Source organism: Anticarsia gemmatalis, chromosome 14 (assembly GCF_050436995.1).
Source record: "Anticarsia gemmatalis isolate Benzon Research Colony breed Stoneville strain chromosome 14, ilAntGemm2 primary, whole genome shotgun sequence".
In the NCBI taxonomy this organism is placed as follows: domain Eukaryota; kingdom Metazoa; phylum Arthropoda; class Insecta; order Lepidoptera; family Erebidae; genus Anticarsia; species Anticarsia gemmatalis.
Window position 1 is genome coordinate 11,500,518 of NC_134758.1, and position 17,749 is coordinate 11,518,266.

Here is a 17,749-nt window from a genome sequence, read left to right on the forward strand (position 1 = left end):
ATGGTAGTCGTTTCTATTATTGAAATAATACAAGTTTGTACAGATGTGCTAGTACGATACTTAGAGGGAAGAAATATTCTGAAAAAGGCAAGTCTGTTGTCTTCCACCAGAAAACATTTCAGAACTTGCTGCTTCCAAGAATAAATAATTACAATAAACTTGTAAGTGAACATCTTAAATATTCGGAGCGGATCTCAGCCATTACTAGTTTCATAGATTACATTTCGCAATAACTCGGCGCTGAACAACAAACTTGGAAAAACTTTTGTTCCACTTCGGTTCGTCGTTAAATTATAATTTTCTTGTGAAATAATGGCGGGCTTTGGACGTAATCCTTTTGGAACGTTCTAGACGACCGGAGCTTTACAATGCCATTATATTGTCTGTTATGCTTAACGGAGACAGTTCCCTGATCGTATTATACTTTTTTCCTCGACAATGTTGAAGGTTAACGCGCGATATTTCGTATTAAAAAGTGACGGGATGATGAAAATTTTTGGGCTTTAGTTAATCCCGTGATGAAAAATGTTTTTAGATATTTGTTTGGGCTGTGAAGTAATCGGATGATTATCTTTAGAGCTTTTGAGATTAGGGTTTACGTTATTTAACCAATCGCAGATAGACTGAGGATTTACCCATCCCTACAAATTTTTATCAGTGTAAAATGGACCTTATATGTAGGTTTCGTAAGTGGTATCTAGCGTACATAGTTTGCCTGTGAGCCAGCTTTGAAATCAAGTCTCATTGTTTTAATTAATAACTTATTTGCATGTTACAAATAATTGTGCTGATATATTTACCTGTATTAGTTAAATATTACGATAATGAACAAACCTTTGTTTGCATATAGCTTGTTTAATTGGCTGTATGCCATTCGACAAAAATAATTTATGAGTTATTGATTTTATCGTGAACATATTGTGTTGCAAAAGTAAATAATAATTGTTAAAATATTACCATGATTGTAGAATTGCTGGCCCGATTCTTCTCTGATAAAAAGTGGTTAGGTAAATGCTCCACCACACAAGTAACTATGCATCCCTACAAGAAATGATTTAAAGAACTTTTAGGCAAGCATTCTTGACTATTAAACCTTTACCATTAGAGCCATTGAATACACAAAAATTTTAAGTGCTATTATTATTTTTGTCATCACAACCACTTGCACAGAAAGCGAATATCAATTGTGAAAGCTTATACGAAACAGTTTTAACCATACTTCTAACTAACTTATTCATAGAAAAACGGACAATAATTCTATATATTATTGTCATACTACATTATTCTTCTCCCGTTATAAGAGAGGACTTTGACCTAAATCCATCACTAGCTAAGTACGGCCACAGGACAACAAAAAAACATATTAAATTTCCTTTGCCCCCAGGTCTGCGAAGGTCTAAACATGCAGCTATCATCAGTCCACTCGGCAGACGAAGAACGGTTCATAGTGTCAGGTATCCGGCAGAGCAGCGACTATAGTGCTGGCTCCGTGTACTGGCTCGGAGCTCGGCTGACGGGGGAAGATGGCGACAGCTTGGCCTGGATTGATGGAAGTACTGTCGGGTACCAGGGATGGCCGCCTTATAATGACACGGAGGATATTGAAGGAGCCTGTCTTGGAGTCCAGGTTAGTATCTCAGATGTAAAAAAGCTTATGTGGTTCTATGTTGAATGGAATGGATGCTCTTTTTAATTGAATATTTATTTATTTTATTTATTTATTTATTGTACTTTTACAATTTACCTTTATCTATTAACTAGTTTATACTCGCCAAACTTATTAGTTTAACGGCGAGAAAGTAGTATGAAGTTTTGATTGAGATGTTTGGATTTGAATGACGCAAAGGAAGTTTGTAAGGATCGGACCAAGTGGCGTTCTTTAGTTTCTGCCTACCCCTGTGGGAATGTGTGATTTTGTCTATGTATGTAAGTTTTGTATATGTGTAAGTGGCTTGCGTTACCATAAATGTAAAAAATATCCTTTGGGATGGTTTTGGTGTCGAAAAACAGCACGAAAGTTAAAGAAGAACGTTGTTTATCTGAACTAATTCTATGGGGATGTCTGAAAATTTATTTAAAAGAAAAACGACTAATGACGACGAAATAAGCTTTATCTAAATTCCATCTTTACTATCAATTAATTTACTCATAATTTGGCGACTGATTGTAAATAATAATAGTAAAAAAAAATACAATCAGAGTAAATAACTTAACAGAAGAGAATCTCAAATGCGAATCGAACCTCTTATCTTTACAACAGCCCCTCTCAGCTACAAAGCAGTACAACAGCACACATACTTGGTCCTTTGAGATGAACGTAGCAAGTTGTGAACGCGGCAACTTGGTGAATATGTCAAACTTTCTACATAGTTCCTGCTGTAATATCCACACTGTTATTTCACATTCTTTTCACAACTTGGGTTCACGGGTACATTTTACAGTGTGGGATGTCTTTAAATGTATGACAAATTATATTTACGACATGTGGTCATAATTGATGTTTTGTTTTTTATTTACAAACAGATAACATACATACGTAGTATACGTACACACAAACAGACAGACATACAGATATTTTTCTAACCCATGACCATTTTTCTGCTGGTCAAAAGTCTCCTCCCAAAATGAGGGACGGCTAATTCTAAATCTAAGGTAGATTAAAGTATATTTAAGAAACTTTTTTATAAAACTTGTCCATGTAAAATACGCTTCTTGCTGTTTTGCGCGCTTATACATTATTAAGGTTAGGTGACTATTTTCAATATTACGCCACCCGTAGGTACTCTACCCGTAGGTAGTCTACTGACTAGTCTCTTATTTAAAAGCCGTTTATTTAGATTAAACGTAATGTAGGTCAAAAGTAATTAAAGCGTATGAGAGTAGCATCTTGTATCAAAGTAATTACATTAAAGCAATTCCATTTCTAATTAAATTACAATATAACAAAGACTGCTCTTAAGATAAAAACATTCACAGTTAATGTATTTTTTGTAATTACTAAAACAGCGTTTTAATTTTTTTTTTAATTTTATTTTTAAAGTGTAGCTAGAGATATGTTAATACACCTGAACTTCGGCATTTACAAGTGATATATACGACTAGCTGACCCGCGCAACTTTGCTTGCGTCACATAAGAGAGAATGCGTCATACTTTTCCCCGTTTTTATAACATTCCTCGTTGCGGCTCCGCTCCTGTTGGTCGTAGCGTAATGATATATAGCCCATAGCTTTCCTCAATAAAAAGGCTATCCAACACTGAAAGAATTTTTCAAATCGGATCAGTAGTTCCTGAGATTAGCGCGTTCAAACAAACAAACAAACAAACAAACTCTTCAGCTTCATAATATTAGTATAGATTAGTATAGATATAACAGAGAGTAAAAGTATTGCCATATACCGGGCAGGTTTATTACTTCTACAAGTTTTGATAATATTTTAATATAAGTTTAAGTGTTCTTTTTACATTTTATTGGTTTTATTTTAATGACTGAGCGTATATGAAGAAGTTCATCAAAATGTTCTTTACTAAGTAAATGTTTCTCGTTGTTTTATAGTGGAAATCATCCCTAATACCGTCTCAGCCGAGTGGGTTATACTGGACGTTACACAAATGCACCGTGACTGGAGGCTACGTGTGCAAGCGAAGACTGAACCCTGAACATATACTCAACAACACCACCATAGAAGGAACTTCGGGTAAATATTTCAGGAGCAAGACAGCTTATTTATAGCTGAAAAATTATTCAAGGTTTATTCTCCATACATTAGTCGAAGTTATTTCTCAACTACCTACATAATTTGACTATCGAACCCCGATTCCTTGTCAAAAATTCATAACAAATTGGCACCCAACGATAGACTATATTAGCTACGTTAATTTAGTTAGAAAATATAATAATGAAACTTGTCATATTATTTTCATTAATCAAATATTTTTTATTTAATATCGACACCAGAGTTCTTGGTTTGAGTATCGAGCTATTTTTGTTACAGCTTTCAAGGATTTCTTGAATTACTTAAAGTCAACCTGGGTAACTTTGAATCATTTGGGTAACACTAGACGTGGGAATTTGAACTAGTTTCGATTATTTTTTCATGTGAAACCAACACAATTGATAAAGGTTTATTTTAGTACCCAAATTGACCTTATATAAAGTCCCATATAAACTACTTCTGGTTGTGTGTCCAGGCATCCTGTCAAGTCCGAATCACCCAGGCATCTACGACAACGACCTGGACTACTGGGTGCACGTGGTGGGGCCGCCTGACACCAGGCTCGTGTTCGTCTTCCACACCGTCGACCTTGAGTACCAGAAGGACTGCCTTTATGACTTTGTTGAGGTAAGACTCTTCATTACCCGCTCTATTTTTATTAGATAGTGCATGAACAGCCAAATAAAAACCTATTGTTTCACTAGTGGACTTTGATCTCTTCGCTTAATGAGAGTCTGGGTCTGTCTTCCGTCAAATTGTTTAAAAGACACTTTTAATCGTGTCTTGTTTTAAATAAACAAGTGTAAAATACAATTAATGTTTTATTTACAACGTAAAACATATAAAAACGCAGGCTTTATATTCACACTAGCTGACCCGCGCAACTTCGCTTGCGTCACCTAAGAGAATGGGTCAAAATTTTCCCCGTTTTTGTAACATTTTTCGTTGCTACTCCGCTCCTAATGACCGTAGCGTGATGTTATATAGCGTATAGCTTTCCTCGATAAATGGGCTATCTAACACTGAAAGAATTTTTCAAATCGGACCAATAGTTCCTGAGATTAGCGCGTTCAAACAAACAAACAAACAAACAAACAAACTCTTCAGCTTTATTATATTAAGTATAGATTACTTAATAACTATTCATTAAATTGCAATAACACAGAAGGTTCTGATTTTGCTTGATATATAAATGCTTTACAAATACTATTTCTAAGAACCTAAATATCTTACAGTACTCCTTAAGACGTATCTTAAGTATCTCGCGAACGTTCCACAACGGTGCTTGTACAAACATACAAACAAATAAGTATGTACGTTGTTGTACAAATATTGTTAGAACATGAAGTTTGTGTCGCGTGGAGTTAGCTCTTAGAGAAATAGAAATGCTACACTCTGTTTGAGTTTGCTTCGAATGTACCTATATCTAGCCTGCTGCGGGACTCCAAGCGGTAGTGAATTCAATTTTAGAAAGTCTTTATTCTGAGATTGATGTATGGTATGGTACACCCATACATCAATCTCAGTGTGTGGTTCAGTCAGGTCAGGTCTCAGTCTTAGGCTGTCGATTTTTTTTAATAAAGTAAATTGTTAATAAGTCGATAATTGCTAATAATAATACAAATTGTTGTACTTCATATGACTAAGGACCTCTAGCCCTACCCATACGTTGAAGGAAATAAGCCATTGTAGCGGCACGTTGTATACAGGGTGTCCCAAAACTCAACGATAATCCGATACAGGATGAAAGGCCAAGTCATACCGGCTATAGGAAAAATAAAAAAAAATCCATATCACTTAGTTCAGCAATAATAGACACTTTTCAAAAAAGTTGAAATTCCACACCCTTGGTCGCATTTTCAAGTCCTGTGATCAACAATGTCACAATTTCGCTGTGTTTTTTTGAATTTCGTGATCTTAATTAAATATGCTAGTAATCGTATATCAAATTAATGCACAAAACATTGTTAATTTAATAAAAAAAAGTTAAGTTTTAGTGAGTCATCTTTCTCAAAAATATCGTTAGTCAAATTTGACGGTTCATACTGAAAAAAAATGTACTACACTATCCGTGGCAAGTTATTTCAAAAGTTGGCGCATTTAATCAAGATTTCAAAATGGTATAACACTTGCCACTTTTTTGCCATTAAAAATGTTATTTTTATTTAAACGAAGAGTATCCTCGCAAATGGATCGGACGCAGTGGCACAATTTTATGGCATCCTCGTTCCCCCGATCTAAATCTAGTAGATATTTTTTACTGGGAATGCATAAAAGAAAAAGTCTATTCAAAATCAATACAAAATCTATCAGAACTTGGCTAGAAAATTGACACAGCATCAGAAGAAATAAATGCAAGGAATTTTGCTTGACTGGTGAAAAAACCTTTTGTACGTCGTTGCAGAGCCTGTATTCGTGCCAGAGGAAAGCAATTATTTTTAGTAAAGAGGTAATTGAGTCAGTCCATAACAAATATTTAATGTAATAAACATAATAGGTAATAATAATAAAAAAAAAACAATGAACGAACCATCGATCTTATTTAATTATTCTCCTTAAACTAAAGTAATTCCGAATTGTTTTCCCCTAGCATGAATTCAGGCTCTGCAACGCCTTACAAAAGACCTTTGCACCAGTCAACAAAATTCCTTGCATTTATTTCCTCTGACGCTGTGTAAATTTTCTGGCTAAGTTCTAATAGATTTTGTATTGATTTCGAATAAACTTTTTCCTTTATGCATTCCCAGTAAAAAATATCTACTGAATTAAGATCGGGAGAACGAGGAAGCCATAAAATTGTACCACTGCGTCCGATCCATTTGCGAGGATACTCTTCGTTCAAATAAAAATAACATTTTTAATGGCAAGAAAAGTGGCAAGTGTTATACCATTTTGAAATTTTGATTAAATGCGCCAACTTTTGAAATAACTTGCCAAGGATAGTGTAGTACATTTTTTTTTCAGTATGAAGCGTCAAAGTTGACTAACGATATTTTTGAGAAAGATGACTCACTAAAACTTAACTTTTTTTATTAAATTAACAATGTTTTGTGCATTAATTTGATATACGATTAATAGCATATTTAATTAAGATCACGAAATTCAAAAAAACACAGCGAAATTGTGACATAGGTGATAACAGGACTTGAAAATGCGACCAAGGGTGTGGATTTTCAACTTTTTTGAAAAGTGTCTATTATTGCTGAACTAAGTGATATGGATTTTTTTTTATTTTTCCTATAGCCGGTATGACTTGGCCTTTCATCCTGTCTCGGATTATCGTTGAGTTTTGGGACACCCTGTATAATAAATGAGCAATGATGCTACAAAATATAGAGAAAACTAGTTTTCTTATAAATTAAAATGAATGGTAACCTCCCCTTCCAAGAAAACTGCTCTGATTTAATATTCAAGAAAAATCTTTGATGCAATATCATTCCATTTTTCTTCAAATCCAACTCCCTCCTCCTTCCACGCACAAATCTCCATAGAAATGAAAACCTGCATAAATGTAAAATGTAATTTATATTTAAATCATCTTTGCGAAAGAAATTCCAAAATGGCGGAACCGAATAACATAAACGTGTAATTTAAAATGTCTAAATATACCTAATAAAAATTCCATTAGAAGGGTGTTATTTTGTTATTCTCCATCTTTTAAGAATGGCGTTTAAGATATGAATAATTCTACGTAACGTCTTATAATTTAATTTCCATGTCGGGGATTTTCGCTGGGGAATGCCTTCCGGGGTTGTGGAATGTACTGCGACTGGCCGCTATGTGCCGTTCTGTGCCGCTAGTTAGTGCTAAAGAAATGTATGAATAATTAAATTCGCTAATGAACAATTTACTTTTCGTGTGGATATAAAATGTATATTCTGGGTTCCTGTTTTTGCTCCGGACATGAAAATTTTATTCTCAACATTTATTTTATGATGAAACACGTTTTGCTAAATTGGATGTGTTAAATTGTAAATAGAGCCAGAAATGAGAACTAGTTTTGAACTCAAATTTCTCTGGTCTCTTTATGTTAATTACGTCTTTAGGTGAAATTTATATTTTGTTAGTTTTTACCAACTGAACTGGAGTGGAATCAACATTCAACACATCAAATACATCATTTTACGCGTGAAACTGACTCGATCAAATCAAAACATGTTCCTTGCAACGGTACCGTGTTCTTTATAAACGTGTTGGTTGTTGCAGCTCCGAGACGTGCGGAACATGAAGTCGTCTCGCTACTGCGGGTCAGTGGGCGAGGCGCGCTGGGTCGCCTCAACCAACAGAGCCGTGCTGTACTTTCATTCTGACTACAAGTTAGTTCCTATACCGTTTTGTATACCTACCTATGCTCAGAATTTTGTAGCATATTGATAACCAGCTGCATAGCTGCCAGTGTTCCAGTCGGTGGTAGCAATTATTATGCCATTATACCAATTATACCTTTGCAAAAGGGTTTCAGAAAATATACCTAAATATTTTCGTTCTTAAACACTTTTTTCCCTTTATGTAAGTAGTTTACTTTTCTGCTAACTACCGAAATAATCATTACATTTTTTTGTTCCTCAGCACCCAAGGTACAGGATTCTCGGTAACTTGGCGCGCCGTGGAGCTGACAGGATGTCCGTCACAAACGTTCACATCTAAAGAGGGCACACTGCGCAGTCCCAACTACCCGCACTTTCTACTGCCCAACCTGGACTGCACCATCGACATCCTCGCTCCTTCTGGTAAGAAATAAATTCAACAGAACCCTATAATCAGTAAGAAATAAGCTTTCTACAGATTAATAGCAATTGTCATCATTGGTTTACATATCTTTTTAATTATCGTTTTTTCTTTCGAATATCTATCTCCATCCTATTGTTAAGGTATGTTTTTAGTAAACAACTGCAGAGAATAAAGCAAATCGTAATTGAATCTTAACAAGATTGATAAGAAATAATTATATCGTAAAGACACATGCCGTAACATCGTCAAACACGTATCACTGCTCTAATTAGTGATGTTCTAACGTCGAACACGAGCCGTGTAGCTTGTTCTCATTATAGACAACAATACACGTAAGACTACAACATAATTCCATCGTGACATAATTATAACTATCTAATGTATCTTTTATTAATATAAGTCATCGTCTAGTCCGATTTTCTACCACTATCACTATGCACAACCGGCTGGTTATTAAGAAATTTTGTGTAAAAATCTAATCAGCATCCCTTGCGGGAACCGTAAGATTTATTTTTGGAGTACATTTTCAATATTAAACTCTTGACTCTGTACAATATTAACTGTAGAGAATCGCGCTACAGACATCAAGACTGGTGTGATCTAGCTGAAACGTCAATCCGCGCCGAGCTAAATAGGGAAATAGTAAAAGGAATATGCACTTTCGTTTAATATATACCTACCTAATTGCTTACTATAGACAAATTGCCGAGCTCTCCTGGCAGAAACTGGTCGCCGTTGATGGATTCGTCATTATAAAATCCTCAATAGCCAGCAAATCATGTTGAAAACTGCGCTATAGACTATTATTTATACAATTCCCTCTCTTTCCACAGGTAAACGCGTGTTCCTCAACATCAGCTACTTCGACTTCGGCTACGGTATCTTCGACAAAGGAGTGCCCATCAACGTGACAGACGCGATCCCGGAAGACTCCTTCATAGACGTTCAGATAGACCTCCAGAACCCCCCCATCAGGCCGTTCTTGAACCCCAATATACTGACCAATGGGCTCTTTGTGTCGCAGTCGGAAATACTACGGCTTAGGATCAAGACTGGAGAGAATGTTACTGGACAAGGGTTTCTGGCGCATTTTAAGACAAGTAAGTTCCATTTCGTAATTTTTGAAAATATGAATTTAATGACTTGGATGAGACTGACGTGAGACAGCCAATGACAGAAACCGGTGGATTTTGGGGGAGACTTTTACCCAACAATATAGATTTAAAAACAAAATAATTTAAGTTTTCTTACTTAGTAACTGGTGTAAGATAATTAAACAATAACTCTTCTTTTTGATCGTTGAAACTTGTTAATGTTTTTTTCTGAAGATTTTTTCGATTGTAGTTAATCTTTCTAGCAAAAGGATCCCCAACCGTGTAATTTAGTATTTAGTATCTTTTTTATCTGTGGCTTATGACTTTCATCTTCATCTTAATATTTGGTTTCCAGTAAGCTACCTGAACGCGTCCCACGTGCTGGAAGTCCGCGCGGGCGGGTCAGGTCGGCTGGCGGCGCCGAACTGGCCGCAGCGCGCGCCGCCTCGCTCGGCACTGCGCACGCGCCTCGTGGCGCCGCACCAGCACACGCTGTCGCTCGCTTTCGCCGCCACCACGCTCGTCAACAACGACCAAGACTGGCCCTGCGGGGAGGATGTGGGCTGGATACAGGTAAAGTAGAAAACGGGCTTTTGACGCTCGGTCATATCGATATTCTTCATAACACAGAAGTTTTGTATAAGCAAAACAAAATCTTTCGTACAACAATGTTACAACTGAAGGTTAATTCGTATTCAATAAGTAATAAGCAGTTAACTATGACTCCTCATAGTTGTAAAAGTTGAGTTGAGAAGTCCGTTAATATTGCTGAATACAAGGTTTTTTAAGGAACAAGTTTCACGACAGCTATTTGGCTATTTGGCTGACCTAGGTAGTTTCCAGACCCTCAATCCAGATGGATTCAAAGCTTTTAGAAAACACTCATGCACGGTCTCTGAGGTACATTTACTGCTAAATGTACCTGAAACCGGGCGTTAGTCCATTAAACAATCTTAAGTTTTTAACCATTATTATAAAAACTAGTAAATTTGTCGCAGGTGAAGGACAGCTACACTGACAACAACGGGACCGAGTGGACGCTATGTGGAGTTGATCGTAGCAAGCGCAAGGTGGAGCCTCGGGCGCCTCTCATCATCAACTCGTACCTGCACTCGCTCACCATCACGCAGCATGCGGGGCAGCAGGGAGTTAATATGGACGTCTCGTTGGTTGTTAATACAGGTACATAAAAAATTTCCACCTTCACTATATGAACATGGCATTTGAACAATCCCCCGACTCTTACTCGTAATCTATCTAAATATATATAACTCGAAGGTGACTAACTGACTATCAACGCACAGCCCAAACCAATAGACGGATTGAACTAAAATTTGGCATACAGGTAGATGTTACGTCGTTGCATATTCTAAAAAAGGATTTTGATCAATTCTACCCACAAAGCTTATATGAAAATTCTGCCCTAAGTTACAGATCACGCGGACGAAGTCACAGGCAAATTTCGGGCAGTTTTCTAATAAAATCCATTGAAATCTAAACTCTACAGATCCTGAATACCACAGCAAAGTATTAATGTTGTCTGAAGAAACAAACCTGGAAGCCTGCTACCCGAACCCATGTCTGCACGATGGCCGCTGTACCAACGACGACACTAGGAACTTTTGTCAGTGCGCTGGATATTATACTGGTATGTTACTGACATCTATATATCCTCAGATAATAATCTTTATCATTAACTTAAGGTATGAATCACGTCATGTTTCTTCCCCCATGTTTTGGCCCACAGTCTAAATTAGCCTTTTTAGGGATAGAATCCAAAATATTCCTTTGCGATCTTCTAAAAGCAGTTGTACCGGTTATCTATTTTTCGCTTCTTCAATACATTTACCACTTCACTTCTATTTCAGGTGTATTCTGCCTTGTCACGGCGTGCGAGCGTTCTCCTTGCGTGTACGGCAACTGCTCTCTCATCTCAGCCGGTACAGCATCAGAGTCTGGTGAAGCGTACACGTGTGTCTGTGCGCGAGGGTACAGAGGGAAGAGGTGTGCGGAGAGAGTAAGAGCGTGCGCCTCCAGGCCGTGTAACAGCAGGGGCGCCTGCACCGAGAGGGATGGAGGCTTCCTGTGCCAGTGTAACCCTTCCTGGAAGGGGAAAAGGTACTGCAACAATTCTTAAGTAAAACTTTTCAAATAGCTTTAGTTGTTATAGATGTAGATGTAAAAGAAAACGGTTTGACCAGGTGCGAAATACCAAACCCCACCCCAAACATCATCGGCCTCGGCCAGCGCATGATCCAGGAGCCGTTCTGGCTCGGCCTGATCGCGGTGTTCGTGGTGCTCGGCATCATCGGGCTGGTGTGGTGCGCCAAGCGCCACTTCCCCGAGAAGATCGAGAAGCTGCTCGCCGAGGAGGCGGACCGCTGCGCGAGACGTAAGTACCTACCTCGATCACTCGGAGGACAAATCTTTAGGCCCAGTATTCGACCCAAAAATATACCAAAATCTTTTGCTCTCTAAGCACACTTTCAATACGTTCAATCCAGCTTGCCACTATCACAGTTATTGACACGGGTTACTTAGTATGTACCGTTGAACTGGAACAGGATAGCATATTTGTGACTCACAGTACGATAACGCTTTGTTTCAACATTTTGTCAGATTGTTTCCGCTATACTCATGTATTTTCTCAATAAACGCACTGTCTCTGGGATGGTAAGGACACGTTTTGCGTAATTTTACTTTACTTTCTTCTTTAACTTCCTTCCTTGTATGTTTGCCGACGGCTCCAGAAACTAAACGTTGATAGATTGTAAATATTGCTGCAACTGATGCATGTATTGATCTAGATGACTGTCTATCGATAGATGCATTCCTTAGTTCCTGGAGTCCGTCCTGCCACGGTTCTTTTGACTTGATCCAAATTATGAACAAATATAAAACATATTAGTTAATGAGATGAATATAGCAATCACAGTGGATCTTCAAGTCGAAACAACCGTGGCAATAGTTATGTTCCAAAGGATTGCCAGAAATTACGATCTTACCGAATGTTTAGAAGTTACAGAACGATATCCCAAAGAGACAATGTGTCTTTGAACTGTTTTCATACTGGACCGAGACAGACGGACGGATGGACAATCATCAATCATCTTAATCGTGTAATTAGTTGACCGGTGTCGAAAGAATGTCTGGCAATCCTATATGTGTGGGGGCTAGCTCCTCGAGTGGGGGGCGTGGGCCGCGGGGGCGGAGGGCGCGTGCGCGGGGCGCGGGGCTCGCGGCGCTACGCGGCGGTGCCGACGGACGGCGCGTGACGTCACCGCGGCCGTGACGTCAGCGCGGGACTGACGCTGCGCTTGTCCACAGCGCCGCACGACGCGCCGCACCGCACGCTGCTCACGCGGCTGGGTATCCGCAAGCCGTCGGTGTCGGGGCTCGCGCACCCGCGAGCCGCGCGCACCTTTAGCTTGGACGATCTGTTAAAGCCGCCGCCCGGACGTAAGGACTGGAGCGAGCCAAGACCACACCGCGCGCTCCGCACTGCATCCGCGATCATGACACTCATGCCGCCCCCGGCGCTCACTCGCCGCCTGCGCTGACCGGACCGCGCGGCTCTGTGATCACTCACCGAGGCGTGCGGTCCGGCCGTGATGAGTGGCGAGTGTGTGATGGGGGCTCACTCTGTAGAATAGACTACATCTCAACCTGAACAGTCATGTTAGATTTTTGCAATATGTTAAGCATTTTACTACTCAAATGTTATCCTTGATGTTTTATCTGGATGCCAACTTTAGATTTTTGTTAGCGGTAACCTTGTACAAAAACATTTCGTATAACAATCATGAATCAAATCCATGACGAGACATAAACTTGAACGCTTAAAGCCTTCTGTCGACAGTGACACCTCGAGCGCTTGGCTCTTCATAATACAACGCCTTACTGAATGTCACTAACCATACGATTCAGAACATTAACGATTGGCTATCAGACACAGGGCTTAAGAGTCACGTTATTTGTTGAGTATTATTTGCTAAATCATACAATATCGCAAAACATTTGTCGAACATCTTGCGGAGCGCGCGGCGACCGGAGCTCAGTTAGCACTGGATGTGTCCCCGCTGTGAATGAAATTTCTATGTGGAATGCTAAACGACCAACGTAACATGGCCCCGCTACCCTCGTTCTTACTTCTAACTGTCGATGTGTGCACCCCTGACAGCACAAACACCTTTTCTAATGTAGCCGCTCCTTCCTTCGTTGACACCTTTCTAGATCGTCCAACTAATATTGCCTTTGCTTTGTCAATAACATTGGTTACTTTAACTGATATTGCTCTTCTAACAAAATATATTTTCATTTTATAGAAACTTTATTTATCAGTGTTATTGACAATCCAAAGGCACCTCTATGTTTGTGAATGTCGCTAGCATGCTGTTATGGACATTGTTTTGTCTTGCATACATTATTTAATTTACCTAGTGCATTGTGTTGCAATTAACCGACCTGTAACAAAGTAAGTTTTAACAAGACACTGTCTTATTATTGTATAGATATTGAACTAACTCTGTTGTCTGAATGTTCTCCTCCGTAGCTTTCAGTGTAGCTTCTGAATGTTACAATAACTATACAAGTTGTCAGATCAACATCTCCATTACTCGTCATCTCGGCGTCATGAACACAACACATTACACTTTAATTGAAGATACGATTGGCACTTCCTAAATTATTGAATTAATGGCACTTACCCTAAAGAATTGGCTTCCTTAGTGCACTGGCTGAAGTCCAAGGCATGATGATGATCTCTCAGACGAGAACTGTTGTTGTTGTTCATTGTTCGATCCCCTTTTGAAATTCTAAATATTGTGTTGCTTTTGTCATGAACATTCGATGTCGTCGCTTTTCACCGATCTAGTTCACACAATAATATGGTATATGTGAGTTTTCTCATACAGGAACACCGTCGCCGCGTAAAAAACGCAACAATTCTACACCTACTAAGAAAAACGCCGCAGAAAAAAAGCAAATATTACAACAACTTATAAGCCCGGCCACAACCAACGATCACTCGAAAAAGATCACTATGGGAGAACTCATACAGATGTCTGAGAAACGAACCTTGAGTACAGTGGAGAGTGCTCCAGCCTTTGTTGATTATGGAAATGAGAATAAAGAGACTTCGTTTGCAAGTGAAGCGTCGACACCATCGACCTCGCCTTCCATGAGACATATATCTGATCCTAAGTTAGAGAAGAAAGTGACTTTCGCTCGGCTACTGAACAAGGTGTCAGCTGAGATGAGCTCGAGTTCTGACGTAGACATGGTGAACACGATCACGATACCGATGGCTGTGATAGCTGACAGAGGACTGAGGGCGAAGGCGTCGAGTACTCCACCGTCACCAGGAGTTGAAGTCAGATCACCACACAGCACGTCGAGTAACCAAGGTAGCGACTCGATGTCAAGTCTAGACCTGACCCTGGCGCATGCCGCTCTGAAGAAATACTCCAGGTACCTTCAAATCATTTTACTCGGATTTTCCTTTGTTAATCTTCATTAGTTTTAGTAGTAGACGTTTCGATTACAGAACTCCAAAGATCTCAAGTGCAGACTCCATCCTAGCGATGTTCCGTAACTTCTCGTCATCATCGGCCGCGATAGTGTCGCGGGCGTCGTCCGGGGGAGTCTCCGTGTCCAGCACACCCTCGGCGTCATCTCCACAGGATGACACGGTGGATGCTGATGACATATCTCTCGCTTCGTCTCACATACCTTCGTTGGCACCAGACTCACCAGTCACGCGGCCACATAACACTATTGAGATTCAGGTAACTTAATCATACCTCAGTCAAATGAATTATTCTATTACTTATAAAGTTCCCCAGCACTTAACACACTTTTCCTTCTTCAGGTCCTGGATCCACTAAGTGCTCACAAGTCGTCATCATCAGGCAGCAACCTCCTGCACCCACCGTCCATTCTCTTAGAGGTCCCCAGCGGCATCAACAAGTGTCTCTCTCCTATTCGAGAGCTCCCCACACCTCTGCCTACCCCTCTCCCCACCCCTTTACCCACTCCCCTACCTTCCCCGCGAATGCCTCGAGCTAGTATGGAGTTAGACGGAAAAAGTGAGTCCACAGCGACCTGCGTGTCTCCCAGCGAAGATGAACTTGATGAAATCAAGTGTGAGACCAAGAGCGAGAGACCGACGTCGGGGTTAAGACTAAAGGTATGGTACACTTAAACAATCAGATAAAAAATTCGATGAAATATCAGTTTTGTTGATGTATGATAATTTGCTTTCAATTGTAGTTAATCTATTGTTATTGATAACATAATTCTTATAGAAGTAGATTACCCAGTATTTAATTACCTTTCATAACAAAGTAGTATTTAGATAATAGACCTATCATTAATGACACTAAACAATGATACTGTCAGAACTCGTAGTGAAGCGCACACAAGTAACAATGGAACATTCTGTTTATCTTACAGTTACGCCAACCGCACATGAGCACAGATACGCCGACCCCCTCCACGCACGTCACAGACTCTCCCAGCCCTAGCTTCACCCACAGCCAGGACTCGGAGCGAGAGCTGTCCTCCCCCTCCGTGGCGCCGCCGGCGCTGTGCGTGCCCGTGCTCCTGGTGGAGCGGCCCTCCCCCGGCTCCCCGCCGCCCCGCCGCACCCCGCCGCACCTCGAGTTCCAACCACCGCCCCTCATCACCGTCACGTACAACGCCAGCGAGGAGTCCGACGAGCCGCTGTCCCCCCGACCGCCCCCGCCCTCCGCCAACATGTGCTACCTGAGCCCGTTCTCGATGTCGGCGCGGGGCGAGCGCGCGCCGTCAGAGTCCAACCTCTCGTCGTCAGGGTACAGCTCCATGGCCAGCCCGGGGCCCTCGCGCTGCGGCTCGAGCAATCCTCTCTGCCCGTCGGAGATGGAAGACCCCGGCTCCGGCGGCGGACCGTCCTGCTTTCAGTCGCGGCGGCGGCCGCTCATGAAGACCAACTCCAGCCCGGCGGCCTCCAACGACGACAGTAAGGAACGTAGGCGCGGCCGCTCTGACTCCGAGACGCTGTCCGACGACCCCCTGTTAGAGTCCAACGACGAGGGCATAGGGACGGATGAGAGAGTGGACGACGTACCCTCCAGTGCGAAAGAGATGGAACTAGTCGCGTTGAAAGAGACTTTGGAAGTGCCGCAGGCGACCCTGTGCGCCCCTAGCGGAGTGACCAAATGCTCGATAGTTAAATGTATAAGTGTGGAGAGAGGACTGGATGAGAAGGCTAGTCTGAGGCCGCCGACCCTGTTGCCGGAGGGTAGTAGACCCCTGAGCCCCGTCAGCTCGAGGAGTGAGAGTCCGCTAAGCGACAAGACCGGTCTGGGAAGGTTCTCGCCGCAATTTTACGGTCGACAACTGCCGTTTACAGATTCCGATGGGTTGTACGACTTCCCGAGTTCGGAATGCGTGAAGGGCGCGAACAAGTCGGCCGGCAACTGTCAGAAGAAGAGCGGGCGCAAGCGCGACCGCCGCACGGCGCGCACCACCTCGCATGACGTCACGGGCGGCGCCGCCGGCCAGGTCAAGTCCACGCTCCCGCACATGCCGCACTCCATGCATAACTTGCTCGAGGTTCGTATTGCAAATCACTTAATACAAAATAATAGGAACAATGTTAAGATATACCTAACCTTATATTGTTACGTCAGGTGCCGGGAAGCCGTGAGGGTGGAACTCGTGGTCGCAAGGGTGGACGTAGACGCTCGCGCTCTCAGGCCCCTGCCCCGGCGTCGTCGTCGTCGTCCGAGGACTCGGTGTCGAACGCCAGCGTCGCCAGCATCGCCTCCGCCAGGGAACTGAGGCTGCCGGACATGGAACTACAGGTATTGACTACCTACTCGTGTTGCAGTCATTGTGCAATGTCTGTGTTTTGTATAAATGTCTAGATGTAATCACAGAACACAAGATGACGTCTAAACTGATGCCATCTTTTATTATTATTTGATATTTTTTTAAATTATATTCAAATCTAAATTACTCAGTACGGGTAATTAGTGCGAGGATACTTCAACGAACCTCATTTATTTTCACAAAACAAAGCACTGAAACAAAAACGAGTTGTTTTTCAAAACTTTCTCTTTTCTGCACATTATTCTCACGCTGTTATTTTGTCAAACGTTTGTTAATTTTCTGACATTTTGATAATTTTAGCTTTTTATAATTATTTGTTCGACTAGCGGCCATGT

General features: G+C 41.1%; 1 protein-coding gene across 7 annotated transcripts in view; it reads left to right on the plus strand.

Annotated features, from left to right (window-relative positions):
* Positions 1-17,749, plus strand: part of LOC142978322 (uncharacterized) — a 273,041-nt gene that overhangs the window by 250,731 nt on the left and 4,561 nt on the right. For 2 of the 7 annotated variants that reach the window (XM_076122707.1, XM_076122709.1), the window contains exons 12-28: positions 1,385-1,627; positions 3,555-3,696; positions 4,190-4,341; positions 7,921-8,030; positions 8,284-8,444; positions 9,279-9,545; positions 9,895-10,112; positions 10,538-10,721; positions 11,047-11,187; positions 11,408-11,657; positions 11,741-11,931; positions 12,867-12,998; positions 14,453-15,008; positions 15,067-15,325; positions 15,409-15,726; positions 15,993-17,135; positions 17,213-17,386. In XM_076122707.1, coding sequence (XP_075978822.1) covers positions 1,385-1,627; positions 3,555-3,696; positions 4,190-4,341; positions 7,921-8,030; positions 8,284-8,444; positions 9,279-9,545; positions 9,895-10,112; positions 10,538-10,721; positions 11,047-11,187; positions 11,408-11,657; positions 11,741-11,931; positions 12,867-12,998; positions 14,453-15,008; positions 15,067-15,325; positions 15,409-15,726; positions 15,993-17,135; positions 17,213-17,386 — 4,641 coding nt within the window. The remainder of the gene's footprint in view (positions 1-1,384; positions 1,628-3,554; positions 3,697-4,189; positions 4,342-7,920; positions 8,031-8,283; positions 8,445-9,278; positions 9,546-9,894; positions 10,113-10,537; positions 10,722-11,046; positions 11,188-11,407; positions 11,658-11,740; positions 11,932-12,866; positions 12,999-14,452; positions 15,009-15,066; positions 15,326-15,408; positions 15,727-15,992; positions 17,136-17,212; positions 17,387-17,749) is intronic. The other 5 variants (XM_076122710.1, XM_076122714.1, XM_076122708.1 and 2 more) reach the window with 4 other exon arrangements.